The sequence below is a fragment of the Corvus hawaiiensis genome, chromosome 3, assembly GCF_020740725.1.
Source record: "Corvus hawaiiensis isolate bCorHaw1 chromosome 3, bCorHaw1.pri.cur, whole genome shotgun sequence".
Taxonomy (NCBI): domain Eukaryota; kingdom Metazoa; phylum Chordata; class Aves; order Passeriformes; family Corvidae; genus Corvus; species Corvus hawaiiensis.
The window spans coordinates 30,380,037-30,400,051 of record NC_063215.1 but is presented as its reverse complement, the minus strand read 5'-3'; the positions used below and the strand labels follow the sequence as shown (position 1 = coordinate 30,400,051).

The window sequence follows — 20,015 nt, the reverse complement described above, 5'->3', positions numbered from 1 at the left end:
TAAGCTTTTTAGCATTTTGACTGCAGCAGTAAAGTTGGTAAAAATTGCAAAATGTGTGCTAAAATGGTCCATATCAAAGTACTGGAGTGTGAAGTAGAAACTAGAGTGAAATTAATGCTTCCAGTTGTATACCATCTTACTGGAATATTGTTTTAGTTTTGATAAAAGTTAAAGGTACCTTTTTATCAAGTCTCTTGTCCTTTTAAGTGAAAGTAAGGTATTTGCTCTTAAGAGATTGAAGGGGTTTGTTACCTTAATCATGGTCTAGAAATACTACTAAAATTTCTGGCAAAAGCTGTTTCTGACAGGTAGCTCACATCATAGGTATAGATAGATGAATTGTATAATATATCCAGTTTAGAAATTTTGGTAGTATCACCTAACTGAATCCTCAGTAGTTGTAAGCATGTTCCTTCCTCTCTCCCAGTAGTATAGAATTTGGTTCTTAGCTCCCCAATTGTCCTCTGTGCTGTTAGTATTATTCTTTAAAAAGTCTTCACAGCTTGTAAATTGCAGTGGCATAGGCCACCCCCTTTGGTACTTGGCCATATGACAGTGAGATTGATTTGCAAACCAGAGAGCTTGTTACTTGGCCACTTGCCCTTGGACTGAGTCACTGAACAATGCTTCCCCAGAGGGTACAGACTTGAAACCTATGGATAAACAGCAGGAGTTTGTTTTCTAATTGGAACAGTTTTATTGCTAGTATCCACATGAGGTTACTTGCATGCTTTTATGGTCGTAATAATTAAATAGTAGTATCATCCTAATGCCCCCAGAATAAAGCATCCTTGCTACCTAAGATGCTGCTACAAAAAAAAGGTAATTCTTGTATTTCCCCTTTAAGTGAGACTGCAAGACTCCCTTCAAGGGGAAAAGGCTCAGTTTTAGAGGCAACTGAGGTGACTGTGCTGAAGGAAAATGTGAACTCTATTTCCAGTAGAGTTATATATATATTAAGTAACATGTGTCTCAGTGTTTATGTATATGCTTCTTCTGAAGAAGTTACCTGTGTTAAGAGTTAGTCTGCTGTTTCCATAGCAAGGGCAGGGAGTGGCTGCAGAAGTCCAGTGTGACAGAAAGAGATAAAAATATTGGAGCTGAAGCTTCTATATGTGTGGTTTGATTGAATGTGGTAGTGAAGACTAGTCTTGGAGTAGCAGGGGATTCTCTCACTGGTGTTTGGGATCAGAGCAATGTTAAAATAGACTGGAATTTTATGTACTGGGCTTGACTCGAAGTGGCTAGGCTTAATGGACTAGAATCTTCCTGCACACAGGTTACAAGAGTGAGAGGGGTTGGAATATTTCCTGTTAAGTGCCTGACAAAGTCTTTCTTCCTGTACTTACATGCCTAGCGTTTCATAGTCAGACAGCCTCTGTTCTGATGGGTTTAGCAAGTAGTCTGTATGATTAAAACAGGTCAATAAATAGCTTTAAAGGCCTACACAAGAAGGTTTTGCCATTTCTGTGGCCAGCGGTCCTCAAATAAATTATAAAAGCTATATTAAGCTCAAAGTTTGAGTGTCTTATTCTTACCAAGATGTTGACCTTGCTCCACTAGAGATCTTTGTGACTGTTTTGGGAAACAAATCTGTTTTGTACTGCATGATCTTGGAGGTTTTTTCTGACTTCATAACACAGCTCAGTGAGCAGGATGTTATTGGCCAAATTGTTATGAGGAGTAGTGTTTGTACCTCTTGCTTTACTTGTCTGTTATGAAACAGTTGTCTGGCAGAAGTGTGCATATCTGTAACACTTAAATCCTCTGCACACAAATAACCTGACGCAGAGTATCATTAAAAGCAAAGTATAGGGCAAATTTATACTGGGATACTCAGAACTAGTTTTTACTTGTCATACTTTTCCCTTCCCATAAATTATCTACTTTCCTTATACTTTCTCTAAATGTCATGTGCTTGTCAAGGGGCTTGAGATACTGCAGTGTACGTTAAGGTACCCTTAAGCAGTCTAGTATGAAACAAAATGTTTGTTTTTGAGGCTAATGAATTTTGGTTCCAAAATGAATGCCTCCCTGACTGTCAGTGTTTAGAATTAAACTGGTTACCTTAAATTTTCTAGAACCATTAGCTCTTAAAAAGCTATGAATATGTCTAATTATCCTATAAATAGTTATGCAAATTATATCACAGCAGAACTCACTTAAGGAAATGAGTCTAAATCTGGTGTGTTGGAAAATAATTTCCTAAGGATGACAGTTAACAACACTTTGATTTAAGGATCAAACTTCGCCCATCATACACTTGTGTATTAGCCCTGCCAAGAGTGAATAGTTTTAAGCTGCTTGTCTTGCATTTACTTGCCTTGTTCTGCAGCCTAGATATTGATCTAGATTTTAATCATAACTTACCCAGGTTGTGTTTTGAACAGCACAGCAATTTGCTTCTATTCTTAAAATTGCCACAGTTAATAATTTGATTTGTGTCCAGAACTCCAAGTATCAGACATCACAGCTGAGCTGTTTTCTTTGCTTGGATTACCTAAATGTATAATTCATGTGTTCTTTCTGGGGCCTTTGGTGCATGGAACTTGAGGAGGAACTGAATTAGATGTCCATCTTCTTCAGTCAAGGTTTATCTGAGTGCTAATTGAGGAGTATAATGTATACAGTGGTCCTGCTTTGATTAGTGTCATTTGACATACTGGTTGTAGGTAGTCTCAGCAGAAAAAAAAAAAACAACCCTTTTGTTCTTGGGGGAAAAAAAGCAAGCAATTATAAATATCCTAAAATGTTCTTCCATCTCATTTGTTCCCTGTGTGTGGTCCACAAATAGCAAATCCATAGCGGTGCTAAAATAAAAAGGACTTGAGCTCACTTATGTTCTCAGAGTCTCCTATTTCAACCATTTTTAGCAAATAAACCTGCAGTTATTTCTTTCTATCATTTGTAAGTAGAAGTGTTGCCTAACTTGGTTTTAGTACCTGTGTCTTCATTTTGCCTGGATGCTCTTTTACAGAAGGAGTTGCTACTAGAGGCAGATAAAAGAATAAATCTAAAGTCAACAAGCATGTGTCAACTTAAGCAAATGCTAGCCCTTAATCTGCCTCTTATACAGTCAAGAAGATTTTTTTAGAATTAAAATCTTGACTTCTAAAATGTCAGGGTTTTTTTTTGGCAGAGTATCAGTTTGGTTTTGATGTGATGATTGCATGTGCACACAGCTGGTTTACCCCTAACCTTTGAAACAAAAGCATGTATTTTGTACTTAAAGTTTGAGGCTGCTCCTGGAATATATGTATTTCTTTGGGACTTGAAGCAGAGACCTAATAATGTAGTCTTTGTCGTACAAGTCCAAATGATACTTGTAAACATACTTTATGGACTTCGGTTTGAGTTCTTGCCTTCTTTGCCTAAAGTGTTTCCCTTCAAATCTGTCTTCCTTGTGACTCGTAGACATTCTATTTCATGTGTCAAAGCTGTGGTTTCAGTGGGTTTTTGCTATGGAGGTACTGTTTTTCCAGCTGTTACAAAGCCAGCTGTTTTGTCTGTAGAGGTGCTGAAGAGTTACTCTTATTAGTTGACTTCAAATGGTGAGCCTGGCAACAGGACGCGTTCAGCTAGGGGCCTGCTTTACCTGACATTGTTCTCTGACCAGTCTTTGCCAGTCTGCTTGTTGGAAGAACAAAAATACTTAATGAACTTCTCTGCAGCTCAGTTCTCTGGGTCAACTGCAGAACTAAGAATGAAATGGAGCAGATGTGTTACTTTAGTTGTAATAATGGAAGATAAACACATCCCTTTATATTTTAATGCTTGTTTTAGAAATTATTATTTTATTTTGGCTTTCAGAAGTGTGTATTTATAAGAGAACTTGTCTCGATGTTTAGAGTTTATTTGCTCCTCTGCATAAGAATCAAATTGGGATAATAAATCATATTAATACATCTTTTAATGATACTTGAGTGTAGGGCCCTTACCTCTTTCAGGGTTAATAGAATATCACTTGTTCATTGACCTCAGACCTGACTCTACACACACTTACATGTACTCTGCTGATCTAAATGCAGCATTTGAGGAGAATGGGAATAAAGTTAAACACTGCTTTTTCTTCAGGAATTAGTGGATATCTATTTTCTTAATTTGGAAGTAGAATTCTTTTTATATTTGACTAATTAGGGTAAGAAAGTTCTTTTTTTTTTGTGTTGTAGTGCTTTTGTTCCTTTGGATATTCCTAACAAGAAGAACTCCACAGAGTGGGAGAAAGTGAAGCTCCTCTTTGAAGAATTTGGAAGTAGTCGTAAGTTTGAGATTTGTTCTGAGCTTTGCATGAGTTGCTACTCTGCTAACTTCTGTCACTTGTTCATTGACTGAACAAGATAATTAACTTCCTTGGTGACGGTTTTCTAACTCTTCTCTGCTTTCCTACAGTAAATCTTTGCAATACAAGTGTTCCTCCTGTTCAGAGGAAAAAAAAATTAGAACTCTCTTGAAAAACACTGCCAGGATCTCCTCTATGTTCTTTAAATACAGTCCCTATTTGACAGCAAGGACTCCAGTGCTGTATCCTCTGATATTTATGGTGGGGAGAGGAGGCTCCTTTCTTCCACAGTCTTCGCTTAACTCCGCTTTTAAATGCTACTTGGGCACTGAAGTTTGCTGGCTTTTAGGGTGTGGTGAGTGTGTATCATGTGTGACAGTCTTCAGTCATTTACCTAATGAAATGCAGTACTGCTGCTCACTGTAAGAATGAGACAAGTGAGTGGTTCTGTCTGTTTAGACAGGAAAGTCCTGTGGGTGTTAGACAACTTCTTCCCTTTGCTCTCGCAGTACTGACCTCTTCTAAAATTGTTCATATTTGTTATACTTTACACTAGGACTGTGAAGAACTGTTGTGAAGACCAAGCTCCATGAAATAGTATTTAACACTTAGCTGATGTAGTTCATGTGCTTAGCCAAGGTATGTTTTCAGGGTAAAGGTGTGAAGGAAGTGTTTTATAGGTGAGCTAAGACAGATTTGATGTCACTTTTCAAATGTAGTCAAAGAAGGGTAACTAAAAATTGTCTAGCAAACATTCATCCCAATGCATAAGTAGTCCATTATTTAGTGCTTCATTCTTGATATGCATCAGAGTATTGGCTTCTCTGTGAATGTTTTAGGATATAATCATGCAAGCCTTCATCAAGTCATATTCTGTATTATTCCAGGAATTTTGTACTGACTAAAAGTTCTCTGCAGTGACATACACCAAACACTGACAGAGATCACTAATCCCTTCAGGGCCCCATCAACTTTACATGTACAGTTCACTTAAGTATTCTCTAACCTGATCCTCTTACACCAAGGATACATATTCCTTCCAGCTTTTCTCCCTGAGCTTCCTGGCCTGGGTTTCCTGAAGTCTGGTCTTGCTAGTAAAAACTGAGGCAGAGAAGGCATTCAGTACCTCAGACTTGTCATGGAAAAGTCCTGTCTCACTAGGTCCCCTGCCCCACTCAGCACCAGGCCCCTATTTTGCCTCTTATTCCTCTTGCCACTTAAATACTCAAAGCCCTTGTTTGCTTTGACATCCTCACATAGTCTTTAATTATAATATGCTCTGTGCTGTAATTTGTGCTTGTAAGCATAGGAGATGGGGAAGACAAATCTATAGCTTATTGAATGTTTTGGCTGTCTGCTTGTAGGTGTTTCTCTTGCTTTGCAGAGATTATAACAACATAGGAAAAAATGCTTCTTAAACTGTTTATGCAGGTTGTAATAGCAGTTGAGCTGAGATGTAAGCTGATTTTTCCAGGTAACCTTGATATGACTGTGTAGTGGGTTCAGTTCGTAACAGTGCGGAAACACCAATTTAGTGTAGTGGTTTGGCCCAAAATACTCATTACTGTTTACCTTCTGTGAGATAAGAATTAGGAGAAAAGCAAAGCAGGCACAAAACTTTGAAAGAATATGAAGTTTATTAACAGACTCAAAAGAAGGAGGAAAAAAACCAAAATCATACCACACCTTCAGAACACTTCTTCTCCCCCCACCTTTCTCCCTTCTCCCAGTGACAATGTAAAAAGACAACCCTTGAGATGTTCAGTCTGTTTACCACTGCCATAATAACCTTATTCAGCTCATTTAGGAAGAGGAGTCTCTCTTGCTCATGCTGTGGAGACATCTCCACAAGAAATTCTCTCATGGCTTCAAGTATCACGAGACAGCTGCCCGGGTTGGTTCTCTGCTTGCATGTGAGTCCCTCCTCCAACTTGCAGCTTTTCCCACAACTGCTTTCGAGGGTCCACTCTTGAGCTACTGGGGTACAATTTTAAGGTTGAGCCACTGAGAAACCAAGGTTCTTTTCACCCATCTCTGGGAGTATCTTCATCTCTAAGAAGAGAGGCCCTCCCCCCTTTCCCTGGGAGCAAAGGGGTCCTCATCTTCATCTCTAAGACTATCTCTGGGAGCATCTGTAGGAACAGAGGTCTTGTCCTTCTGTTTGGAGCAAGAGTCCTCATCCCTTCCATCTCTCCCTGTTCAAACTTCTCATCAAATTACAGCTGCTTCAGCATTTGGTTGTTTCAGCACAGGTACTTTTGCTCACAAGTGCAGTTTGAATGCTCCACCCCCTATGCCTTCATGAAATTACAATGGGTACTCTGATGTATCATAGTCCATCACCACCATAGCTTTACAACAGATTTTCAGCTTTAAGCATCTCCTCTTTCCCCTCCCTCTGGATTTCAGCTCTTCTTTCTTTACTTAATGTCTGCAGCATTTGCAGCACTAAAAGGGTTAATCTCACCTAGGCCTTGCAGCTGGAATGAAGCTTATCACTGTTGGTCACATGATCCTTTGCTGACAGTGGTGCAGCTTCAGCTGAATCTTGGCTGCACTGGAGAGGGGGAGCCGGGCCCCTCCGTCTGCACAGAGCAGGGCTGGGGGGGGGGTGTGCAGGTGGAACAGGGCCCATCCACTCCAGGATGGCTGTGGCCCGGCCTGGGCCTGGCCTGAGCAGGTCCTGGCAGGGCCCTCTGGGTCCCTGCACGGGCCCAGCCCGGTTACCTGTCCCCTGGCTGGAAGCAAGAGAGCGAGGTTGGCCTGAGGTTTGCCTATTCTTAAGTGTGGATCACAGAGGCGGTCGCAATTTTATGTGGCTTAAAAAATTGTCAATATTCAAACTAGCCAGTTGATAGGTTCTGTCAGGTCATCAAGGAAGCTGTAAGCACCCCTTTGCAAGAACATCACTTCTGCGACTATGCTTGCTAACCTGTGACAGACTGTAACAAAGTATTTGGCTCTGTCTTTGCTATGAAATACAGTATAGCCAATGTTTATTTGAACTAAGAAAGTAAAATGATTAAGATTCTGGGCTGGCATGTGAAAGTCTGATTTTGTTTTCTATCAGCATTCCCTTCTGACTTGTAATTTCATAGGATAATTCAGATTAAAGAGACCTCAGGCCATCTAGTCAAATCTGCACCAAGAAGGAAGCTGTAAGGTCAGACTAGATTGCTCAGGGCTTTATGAGTATTGCCGGTTTGGTCAAACTTGGAAATATATCCTCTGAGAAGGCAGGTTACAACCACCCCTTCCCCCCCCCCCCCCCCCCCCCCCCCCAGGTTTGGGAAAAAATGAATTTTTCTCGAAGGAAAGTGAAAGAGATACAAACTATTTATTTAACAAACACACTGGAAGAGGATAATAATGCTAAATAATAATAAAACCTCTTGCTCTGCTGAGAGAAACCTGGGAAAATTTCAGTCCTTTCGTAGTCTCTCTCTCCCCCTCCTTGGAGCTGGGACAAGGTGGTGTGCCCACCTCCAGGGTCAAGGCCTCGGTGGAAAGTCCTCCCAATGTATTCTGGTGTTGAAACTGTCCAGCGGAGAAAAATGGAAAAAAAATGAAGTCTCAGGAAAACAAAAGTTCAACTCCGTCTCTCTCCAGAGAAAAAGAAAGCCAAAAGCTGTCTGGAAAGCGAGCAAGCAGGGTGCTTCCTCCTGCTCCTGCCACTGCTGAACGCAGAGAACTGTCTCTATCTCTGTGCCCTTGAAACATGAAAACAAACTGCAAAGGTGCTTTGAAAAAGTACACTTTTCTCTCCCCCCTCTCAGGCTCAGTTTAAAGGCATAGAAAGGCACAAAATTAATTTCTGGGCATAGAACAGCAATATGGGATTCAATATCATAAAGTCACCCCAAGACAATCAGCTAGCTCTTGAAAACCCCCTAAGTTTGGAGACTCAACTCATTGTGAAAAAAATCTCTCCTCTTACCTGTTGTGGGTATACCTGCTGTCACCCATTGTCTCACACTTGACAACTATGCACCACTGAAGAGCCTGGGCTCCACCTCTTTGCTAAGCAGACAGGCTGTGTTGGGTGTCTCCAAGCTTGTCTGCGTTCCAGGCTGAACAAGCCTGGCTCCCTCAGCTTCTCTGCACAGCATGTGCTCCAACTTCCAACCAACTCAGTTCTCCCCTTGCTCAGATTTATCAGTCTTAGCTGTAGCAGGGGCCTCAAAACTGGCTGCAGTATTCCCTATATGGTCCCTTCCTTTAATAGATGGGCATGCTGCTGGCTTGTCTTCAGATTGCTGTCTCCCAAGACCCCCACACAGGGGGGCCCCTGTGTTTTTGTAGAGCTACTCTACAGACAACAATTCTCTGCAAAAGGTTCTTTGTTGTTCCAGATGCTGGAGAAATAAGGACAAAATGCTTGCCTCTTGTCTTTACTTGTACCTGTTGTCCTGTTTCTATATTAATTTCCCCTTTCCTTTGTCTGTCTGCAGTGGCCCAAGAAATACAAAGATCTTGAGACACAGGACAAACATCCGATCATCACTTGGTAGTTGGTAGTGGGATTATGAAAGGAATGCAAACTGATCCACTGAGACAAAGCCTGATAATATACTTCTGGTATACAATTATCAATTTTTCAGCCAGTTAGTTTCTTAATGTTCCATTGAGCATAGTTCAGACTTTTAAAATGGTTGTTAAATGTTGGTTTCAAATACTTGTACAGGAAGATCATCAAATACAGTGTGTAAGTACATTGTGTGATATGTTATGAATAGGGGTCATGCATTTGGGCTTTTTTTTCTCCTAAACTTCAGAAATAAGTCAAATTTTCACAGCTACTGAAGGGAAACTAGTTCTAGGTTTATTTTTGTGGGGTTTTTTTTGATACGTTTTAGACATAGCTGTGGTATTTGAAAGGCAAGAACATACTGCTTTTACCTCTGGGAAAGTTGTTTGATACTATCTAGCAAAAAGAGTAAAGGAGAGATTTGAGCTGTGAAGTTGGATTTGGCTGTGCTATTCTATTAGTTTTTGGTGGTTTTGGAAGGAGGCCTGTTAGTTTGGTCAGAAGAGGGGTGCAGCTCCTCATAGAGGATAGTTATGATTTCTCAGTTTGTGACTGTTTGGTGCTGTGTTCAGGAAATAAGAATGGAATGAACACAGGCTAGTAATTCTGTGTGAGCAGGAATAAAAGTTACTGTACTCTAAATTCTTGAATTAGCTAGAGGGGAGGATAGGGGGGAGAACACTAAACTCTAGTTTGGTTATGGCTTGAGCACAAATGTGAAATTGATTGCTGAAGTTAATTTCTGTAGTGGTTACTTTAAGTTTCCATGATACTATGTAACCAAAACCACTTGTGAGGTCTTGCATGGTGAGGTTAGGGATAGACCTGGAGAATTATGCAGGTGTTAGGGAGTTAAATGCCTGTTTTATTTGGTCACTCTTGTTTTCTGCTATCTCTTTTAATTACTAGAGTTATAAGACTACAGTAACTCTACAGTCACCTGAACTCTTTCCAGTTTGTTGGTCTGTATATACATTGAGTGAAGCTGAGGCTTTTTTTGGTTGTTTGAAGGTTCCATGCTTGTCTGATTCTGGATAATGCTTTTATTAGGAGAAATCAGGTGATAGCAAACAAAACTAAGATGAACCATGCCGAATGCACGTGAAAGTTGTACAAGTTACACGGCACCCTGGGGAGACCAGAAATAAACCTTCAAGAGGCATTAGGCAGCTCTGGGAGCAAGTTCATTACTGGCTATTCAGCCATTTGGGTGAATGCAACTTCTGTGAGCTTGTAACAAAGACAAGAGTCTGTCCGGGACCGTGCAATTTGGGATAAAGATCTGCTGTGGTCAAAAAGCTCTTCTAGGTAAATTTTTTTGTCTGAGTTATGAATGGTAACTGTGTCTTAATCTTTTTCTTCTTTCTCATGAACTTAAATCTCTCATGAAAACTAATTTAGGAAGAAGTGTTCTTACACATCTACTTTAAGTATTTTCAACAGGTTCTTTTTTTTTTTTTTTTTTTTTTGCAGATGGCTTGACTGCACTTTCATTTTCCATTAGTTCCTTAACTGTGATTGGAATGTTGGCAGCTATCACTTACACAGTAAGTTGTTACACAAGGTTTTCAGATTTTTATCTTCATGATACTTGCGGTTATCACTGGCTGTACCTGTGTGGAAAACTTGTCATCCTAAAAAGATTCAGCAATGTCTTTAGCTCTGGATTTTCATGGTTTGAGACACTCGTTCCAAGTTTTAACTTTTTGCTTTAAGGACCACTGTTTTAGTACTGAACACAGATCAGACTTAATTTAAAAGTGTTTATGCAAGGGAATGTCACATTGCTTATGACTTTTAACAGTTACTGACTTCTCTTGCTCTTAAGCCTTTATTTCTCCACCATGATGTAGAGAATTAAATGTTGCCTTTTTTTTTTTAATTCACTGAAATGTGGTGTAACCTAGAGTTGGTATGGAGCTAAACTACTGCAGTTCTTTCTGTGACTTAGAGGGATTTGGAAGAGTTCATTCTGTAACCAATTGTAAACTGTGTGATTGAGGCTATGTTAGTTCAACTGCTTGACTTTGCCTTTATATACAAAGGACAGGGACTGTTTTAACTTACTAGCTTTGGCCAACATTTAATGTTTATGTGGCCGTTTGCTTTTCTACTCTGTTCTTTCTTCCTTCAGTGAATAATCAGTGTGTTTGGAATGCTACATGTTTTAATTTGTCATCAAGGTGAAATTTTGCAACAAAGAAGCAGCTTTAAAGCTTAAGATAAAGATTTATCTGTTATCAATCAGTTAAAGTTTCTCAGAAATTACTTTTTTTCTGATAGGTTTTAATCTTAAGGTTCATGTCCTTGCTAATATAATGTTTTCTTCCATTGCAGCCTGGCTCTAACATAAGGTTGTTCCCATGTAGCTTTGCTTGTGAATTCTAAGTGCCTTTGTAGCAACAGCTCCTGCAGTAAATTATTTTGAAACATTGTTACCCAAGGAGCTGTTCAGTTTCTGGCAAACTATAAATGTATAAAACTCAAACAAGGATTTAAGAAAGAGGGAAGGGGGTAAGGTACTTACTATGTTAAGGTTCTTAAATTAGTAACAAGTATAGCTAATGATTTTCTGTCTCTCCGGCTGGTGTCAGTTACAGCAGAATTATGGAAAGCAGTTCAGGACAGGTTCTCAGATGTGTCAGAATCCCCAACAGCTTGGTGGCCATCAGGGTCTGTGCAGTAGGTAGGAGAGCAATTGAGTGGATCAACTAGTGGGTGTCTTAGGTGAGCTGAATTGCTCTCAGCTCCATTGACTAAGTGCTTTAACCTGACCCAGATGATAAATTTTATTACTTTAAGCCTTTTCTTAAAGTGACATGGGTCATTAAATTATTCCGGCTATCTTGCTGACATCTGGATCATGTGATGGCCAAAAAAGATGTAGACCCCCATTTAGTCTGTAATAACATGTCATATTTTGTTTCCTTTAATTATAGAAGAAAAGATTAATTTCTTGTTCAACTACATTACACTGCTGAAGAGCACAAATAGTGTTCATATAGTGTTATTCTAGCCTCCATGAGACTAACATCAAGAACAAACTCATTAGCTGGGAGAATCTCATTAGTGTTTTGTTCAAACAACCAAGCATGGTTTTTATAACTGTTAGAAAACATCTAAAATGTGAGATTGTGGAAAATAAAGCAACTTTATTCCTGACTGAAATGTAAACAATTTACAACAAAAACCTTAGTAGATACGGTGCTTCATGATATGGTTTAGTGGGCATGGTGGTATTTGGTCAGAAGTTGGGCTTGATAATTTTGGAGGTCTTTTCCAACCTTAATGATTATGTGATTCTTGGAATTTTTTCAATTTATTGCTAATATTTCCTACTTCCAATGTTATTGCCTACTTATTTTTGAGCCCAGATTGGTTGTAGGCACCATTCAGCTGAGTATCACAATATGCTTCTGTCCTCAACACTAGCTGAACCTGGAAATCCACAGTCAATAACTTCAGTGTTACGTGTTGTTTGTTTTCTCAGATGAAGACAATACCTTATCTTCAATGTTGTTGCTTTAGTGTCAACATATTTACAACTTACACAAATACTGAGTGAAAAATGAGGTGAAACATCAAGCATGAGAACTAGTTGTTATCTGAATGCCTTAATTACCAAGATTTTTGGGCTAATTTGTTGCTTTGTAAACTTCAACTGAGATGTCTATGCAAATGCCTGGAGTGTGACATTGATTTCCTTTATTTTTAACTGCTGTATTTCATCCTTCTGGAACTATCTGTTCTGTTTTACGGTGGGTGTTAAGGGAGAGTGGGAGAAATCAAGGAGCTATTTTACAGAAGTTTTGGTTGAGCTCACATGGGAGTGGGTTGTTATCTACCTCTGATGTGAATTTTTTGTCATTGTTTGCAGGCAGGTGTAGAATCTTTTCCTGAAACAGTGAGCTGCCTTTGATATATGGGTGGACTGAGGTAGAAATGTGTCACAGACAGTGAAAAATACCTATTAGGTCTGTTTTCAAAGTTGGAGCAGGGTTTTCTTTATGCTGTAGTGCTTTCATAACACTTTTCCCACCATCAGTGGTGGTCAGGCTTCCATATTTAAGCTATCTTCACCTGTAACAGCGTAAGCAATGCCCTTCTCATGGTCTGAAGAATGAACTGAGTGTGCCCTTGACAGTATGTGGATGCCATGTACCTGCATTCCAGTTTATATTGGTGGCTGGACTTGTCCCAGTGTTATGACATAATACAAAAATTGCTTCAGTAATGAAAAGTTTCTGGGCTGTTGTGCTTCCCTAAACCTCAGGGAGAGGTTGGCTCAGAGTGTAGTGTGTGTTTACCAGTTTGGATTACTCTACTTCCTCTACTTCAGAGGAGCTGAACATGATTCTGGAAGGAATGACACTTTTCTCTTTGTCTTGTGGTTGTTTTTTGTTTTGGTTTTTTTTGCTATATTAGCCTTGTATTAAAAAAAAAAATCAACTCTAGATGAGACAAAGACCTGAGTGCAGAGACAAGTCTGAGGCATTGTCTGTAATGCTTGCTGCTTACATCTCACAAGTAAGTATTTAGGCTCTTGTGTTTCTTCAGGTAGCCTTCTGCTGCTTATGAAATTGTTTATCCCAGTTTCTAAAGGTGGGAGATCTTTGTGCTTAGTCAACAAACCACTCTTTGATCATTGGTGTTAGTTGTTTTTTTTAAGCACAGAAAGAGAATACTGTTATGTAAGAGTGAACAGAAGAACAAAGACACCTATTTCAAAGTTTTCCACAAACGCTTAGTAGATGATGGAAAACAGAATAGATGGAGACACTGTGTGGTCTCTGAGTTCCTGTGTTTCTGGACAGAAGTGATCTCACATGTGGTTTATACCAGTGAAGAGTTGAGGATCTGTAGTACAGACATAACTGAAATTTTTTTGATGTTCCTCTGACTTCTGCATATCCTCAGCCTGTTTCAGTGCCAGAGTTGCTATTGTATTGTTAAATGGAAGCTAAGAACGGGTGTATCTGGTCTTCTATATATTCATTCACAGTCAAGAAAAAAAATCTATTCTAAGTGAATATCTAATAAAGGTTGTATTGTAATAAGTGATATGTTAGCAACTCCTTTCCTACCTAATTAAAAATGACTTTACATTGAATGCTTACTATAACAGAGAATACTAAAAATAAATAGGAATGCTGTGCCTGAAGTGACTTCAGCTGACTGATTTCATCTTCAAATGTTATTTATGGAAGAAACCATGAAAGAGATGAATCAAGCGATTTTATTAAAGTCCCTGGCAGTGCAATTTATCCATTCTACAATTAGTTGAACTTATGTTAACAGTACTGCTTTGTGTGGCCTTCGGCATGAAGAATTAGATTATGGCTGCTCTAAAATTGAATTTCTGTGTTGTGGTAATATATAATACTGTGAAAAGTTGGGGGGGAAAAAGGCTTTGGCAATGTTAGCAGGTAGCCTTGAATTTGAGTAGAAATGGAGCGCAAAAGCTCACTTCAGCAGGTGTGTGCTCCTAGGCTTTCTTTGTGAAAGCGTGTCCTCCTCCTTCCTCAGGAGGAGGGATACAGCAGGGTGCTGTTATTTGGATTGTAGATGGCTCCAGTTTAAATTATGGAACTAACAAATTTACCCCAAGGACTGATCTAGTTAAAACCTACTTTTTAAGGATCAGTCCAGTGTTCAGAGCCTCTCAAGGCACTGATTGGTTTAATACATTACTCTGAAGTCCATGGTGAGCTGTTAATGCAATGAAGAACAGAATTCTTATCAGAGCACTGTATTGTAGCATTTGATATGTTGGAATTTGGGGGGTAAGGGTTGACAGTTGAGGGACAGCACAAATTGAAGCATCATGCTGGACCAGAGTTGTGGATAGCTGCACAGTTGTGTTACCAACTGTGATGGATATGTAGGTAATGCTACAGTTCAATGGGGTTGTCATTATATTGGATTGCTGGCTTCCATTTTTCTATGGCTTCAAACATCAAAATCACAGTAAATTTGATCTAGTGATACATACAGAGAAGAGCTGCTTTTGCCATTTGAGGGAAAATGCAGAGTTTTGCTTTTGAGTTGTGAGCTTTTCCCCAGCATCTGAATGGGGTAGGATGAAATAGACTGTTAAAACTGAAGTTGCCAAAGAAATAAAACTTTTTTGGCATGAGAAGTTCCCAATCTCCTCAATTTCTATGAAGTCCTAGTTAAAAGCTTTGAGAGGTATTAGTAATAAGTGCTGATCCTGAAAGCATCTCATCCCTTGAGGTAAATCACTGGGGAGGGTACTAGCATGGAAATTACCAGCTTAAAAAGTTTCTTTTCCAAGAAAAGGTCAGGGAGAAAACTCAGAACTACTTTCATTGATAGCTTAATATAGAAGGTTGTGTATGTTTTTGATACCTACTAAAAAGCTATAGTTATTATAAGAATTAGATTTTAATTCAAGTTCCATGCTTGCCAGAAAATATCTTCAGGAGTCAAGAGCTAACATTTGAATAAAGGAGCAAATTAAATGTTTTGCGGTATTTCTTAACACCATGTCATTCAAATGAGAAGATGAGATGCAAGAAAGATGATTAAGGAGTATTTAGAGGATTTTAACTCCACAATTTAAATGGAACATAAATTGGTTTGTTCTCTTTAGTTTCCCATGTGATGATATTTGGGACAGTCCTGCAGAATGTGGCAACAGTGTCTTCTCTGGGCAATAAAGATGTCGGGCTGTGAGCTGTGTGGTTCTTGAGTCAGAACGTTTTTCTAGTAGTGTTGGAATTCTATAGGAAAAACAGCTTCTCTAACACTTGATTGCAGAGCAAGATGACAGGTGTCTAGCATGAGGCTAAACATTTTTGGCAGTAGTGTGTAAGGATAATTTAAAGCAGACATCTTTGTTATATTTGACAAGTGTCTCACCTTAGTGAAATGTCCATAGCAGTAAATTCTCAAATTGCTTCCTTACATTTGCCCTGTAAACTTTTGGTTTTCTATCTTTGGGGTTTTTTTTATTATGGCCATTCCAATGAGCAGTTGTTCTTCCTAAGGTACTTATTTTATTAAGATGTGGGCACAGAACTGAATTGTCTACATTTCCCAAAAGCTTGGAGTGTAGCAAGCACATAGGTTAGGACCAAAGCAACCAAAAATCAATAGATGTGTGGTCAAGCAGAACTTTTTTTTCAACAGCATGACTTCTTTTTAATTGTATATAGCAGTTTAAGTTGGACAAAAAGCAAAGTTGCTTGCTTCTGTGAATGGATGTAAAAATACAAAAGCTGCGGTTACATTTCTTTTGACTAACTTTGAGCTGATCCTTTTTAGCATGGTTTTCTAGAATATACTAAAATTTCATGTTACATTTCCTTGCTGAATACACTGAAGAATAATCTTTTCTTGATTTTAATTGACACTTTGGAAGATGAGGAAGGGACAAGAAAGATGAAACTAGGGAAGATGCGTATTCTAAATTTTTAACTTCTTAAGGGGAAATAATAAAATAGTGTAGGTGAATAATTTAGATGAAATCTACAAATGTTCCCATGATGCATTAATATTACTGATAAGAGCATAAATATAGATGTCATTTTCTCAAGTACATGCAATATTTAAATGAGCAACATTATTTAGACCTATGTCTTGGTATGTCTCAAGTCTCAACATAATTGGTAGTTGCTTTTCTGTTTTCAAGCTTTGTCACAGAGTCTACTTTTTTTTGGCATTATGTAAGGTATAGTACTGAAGTACAATGCTTGATACTTAAAATTGTTTTGTAAGAAATGTGAACAAGTGATCTTTGGGGGGCTCTGCAAATCCATGACCTTGATGATTTATACTGACAGCTTTCTATGTCTATAAATATGGAATAGTAACAAGAACATGACAAATGAGGCCTGTTGTGCTGTCCTGGTTTTGGCTGGGGGAGAGTTTGAAACAGTTTTACAGATGATGTAGTTTGCATCTATTCTTTCATTAATGGGTTTTGCATTGAAATGGTTCTACATGGCCTTAGGTATTAGAACAATAGTTGTTGTCAGCTCCAGATTGCTATTAGAATTCAAGGCAGAATAACAAGTTACTTATACAATGATAGATTAATTTTTGAGTGATCTTGTGCATCTCATTTAGCATGTCCTTGAAGGATGATTATAATTGGCTTTGTAATTTTTCCAAACATTTAATAAGCATTATTTGCTTTCTTATGGAACTATAAAAAGCTTTTTTTTTCTCTGTCCTGAAAGAGGCAATGTTAGAAAGCTTAGCTTGTCTACTCACAAATAGGATGACCTTTTCGCACCTAATTTTTGTCCAGATTATGATTTACTTTTCTGCAGTTGACATTATTAACAACCAAAGAGCTTAAAACCTTTTAGAATCTGTCTTACCTTAAAAGCACTCATTCACTAGTGATAATCATTTAAGCAGACATCAAACAGCTATTGAGAAATTGAGATGTTAGTAGCATTCATCGTCATTACTATTTAATCACTTCGGTGCCAATTCTGAAATAGAAATGTAACTATTTCATTATGTTCACTTCTCTATGAAGTGATAAATAACCAAAATAACAAACTAATCTGGTGACTGGTTTAACAGCCTGATTCCTACTACACTGTTGGAGAGCTGTAGATATTAAACTGGTGGATAAATTACAGTTTTGTACTTTAAGAATTGGAAAGTAGATTAATCTTTTAGTTGTTAATGCTTTTCTAAGCCTAATGGAACAGTACAGAAGGTGGCAGCTAGGCAAAACAATTATGGTCAGTACTGTAACTGAAGTAGAGTTAACTCTTTCACAGATGTTTTGTCCAGCAAGCACAAGTTCACAGGGCATAGTAGAACAGCTGTAGTATAGAGGCTGTTTTGTTTGGTTTCTATATCTTAGAAACCTTGACAGCATTTTTTTTGACCACTTGAACATTGACAAATAATGAGTCTGTATGGTAGAGAGAAAACATTATGAGAAATGAAGGTGAATGTATAGCAGGATAGTATAAGGACGAATAGTAAAGAAATGGAGAAACAAGTGCTCAATGCAAGATTCATGTTGTGTACAGCAGATTGTGCAGGAATTACCATAGTGAACCTACCTATTCTGTTTGGTCAATCTGTTCCATGCTTTCACATGTTTTTTATAACAATGTTATCCAAAAAGTTACGTGCTCTTGTAGCAACTGAAAATTGGATGCTAAAACTTCCCATGAAAAACTGAAATTTTATCAGATAACATTTTGAATTATTTTCGAAGCTGTATGGTGTGAGATTTTTAGAGGAAGCAAGTACCCCACTGTCCATGAGTGAGTTTGCTGTCTTCAGATGCATTTAGTAGGCTTTCTCCTTTACCCCTCATAATTTAAGGGAGGATATATAAACTCCTGTCACTATTTGCCATGCTTAATGATGTTCTGGAAATAAGATTCTTGAATTCCAATTGTTACTTTTGAATGGTAGTCAGAGATGGAGACATGCCTTTAATGTAAGAAAGCAGATGATGAGTCCTTGTAGAGTCAGATTACTTTGCAGGAGAGCTGTGCAGCCATGCTGCACAGAGAAGGTACAGTTTCAATCAAGGTGTAGTCCCAGTTCCTTTTGCACGGACTCAGTGTCACCTGTGCTGGTGTGACACCTGAAGGTGTGCCTCTCTTGAGGCTATTTAATTGGACTGACTGATGCGGTCAGTCAGAAGCAATGCTGGCAAGAGTGCCTTGTGTTCATATGAAACTGTTCAATGTAAGCAACTGAATTGTGTCAATTGCTGTGAAAGGTAAAAGGTATCCTGTGACTTCCCTCATGGTTGGCGTAATTCAAATAAAAAGCTAATTAGGTTACTACTATATAAAAGTATTCTTCTAGACCAAAATAATTCTTTAAATTGAGGGGTTTTTTTAACCTGGTACATTTGTATTGAAGCAAATGAGCTCATGCTTGACTGTGTTTCTTAAATACTGCATATATTAAAATAGATCAGCTGTTTTTAATTTGAATAGATGAATTTATGTCAGTCTGGTTGGTAGAATTGAACATTTTGTCTTTCATGGTCACACTTTGAGGTGAAGTATTGAAACAAGCTATTGTAATAAAATAGGAATTTGAATATTTGTATCTTTAAAGCTGAGAGCATTTCTGATGCCTTTTATACAGTGTTTTTAAAAATTCTTTTTTTAATTTGGCTTTTTAATGTGACTTCACTAGAGGGCACTGCTGTGCAAGAAATGTTTGTCGATATTAATTGCTACACTTCTTGCCCAAGATTACATGTAAACCTTTTAAAAACCTCAGTGGTAACCATTTTAAAGCCACTTGCATTATATATAGACCTCTAATTATAAATGGAATAGGAAGTCATTCTGGTATGCTACACAAGTACTTTTTTGATAATTTATTGAAATCACAGGTTTATTTCTTAAATACCTTTAACCAGAAAAAGTTTTTAAGCTATGTTCATTTATAGTTCTGGTTGTGCACCAAGCTGATGAGAAAAAATTTGCTTGTTCTGTTTGATCTCTAGCAAGGAGAGATGATCCTGTTTGGGTCACAAAGTTACTCATTTGACCATATTTTTTTAGCTGAACATAGCAGATATAGAAAATGAAACATAATCAACTTCCACTTAAAGTATAGTGCCTGATGGCTTCAAGCTTTTTGCAGTAGGTGTTCAAAATTAGCTTTAACTCATTTAACTCTATTTTAAAGTAATTGACTATATTAATTGTAGTGTGATTTTGTTGTCTTCCTCTTAACTGATCTATGTGCTTATGGCTGATATGGTTGATGTTTAGGTCTTCCCACCTTAATACTTCCTTGTAAGTGAAACTCTTCATAGCTTGTGCAATTTAGAAAACTTACACTAGAAGTTATGGTTTCCAGCAAAAAACCTTCCTGGATCTTTTCAATAGTCAAGGATTTATCCCTGAAGCAGTTACTTGATGAAACAACTTCAGTAAAACGTGATTTTACAACTTGTTGCAACTTCACTTATGTTCTGCTTTTTGTTTCTGAGTGACTATTATTAGCGTAGGAGGCAATTAATACAAAATACTTCCCTTATCTGGCCATGGGTTGAGTTTGGCGAGTCTCAAGTGTTGTAACATGCTGAGTCTGCAAGAGACTAAGAATCAGAACAGCAGCTCTTCCTTCTAAACCTGAACTGTGAATGACATGAGAGCAGCTGAATCTGCTGCAGGATGAGAAGGAAAGGGACCTGGGAGAAGTGGAGATTAAGCAAATTAGACACAATGCTCATGT

The 20,015-nt window shown here is 38.3% G+C and overlaps 1 protein-coding gene across 1 annotated transcript in view; it reads left to right on the top strand.

Moving 5' to 3' along the window:
* The window catches only part of LMBRD1 (LMBR1 domain containing 1), a 72,616-nt gene that overhangs the window by 17,126 nt on the left and 35,475 nt on the right, over positions 1-20,015 (top strand). The window contains exons 6-7 of the mRNA XM_048298298.1: positions 4,170-4,258; positions 10,281-10,354. Coding sequence (XP_048154255.1) covers positions 4,170-4,258; positions 10,281-10,354 — 163 coding nt within the window. The remainder of the gene's footprint in view (positions 1-4,169; positions 4,259-10,280; positions 10,355-20,015) is intronic.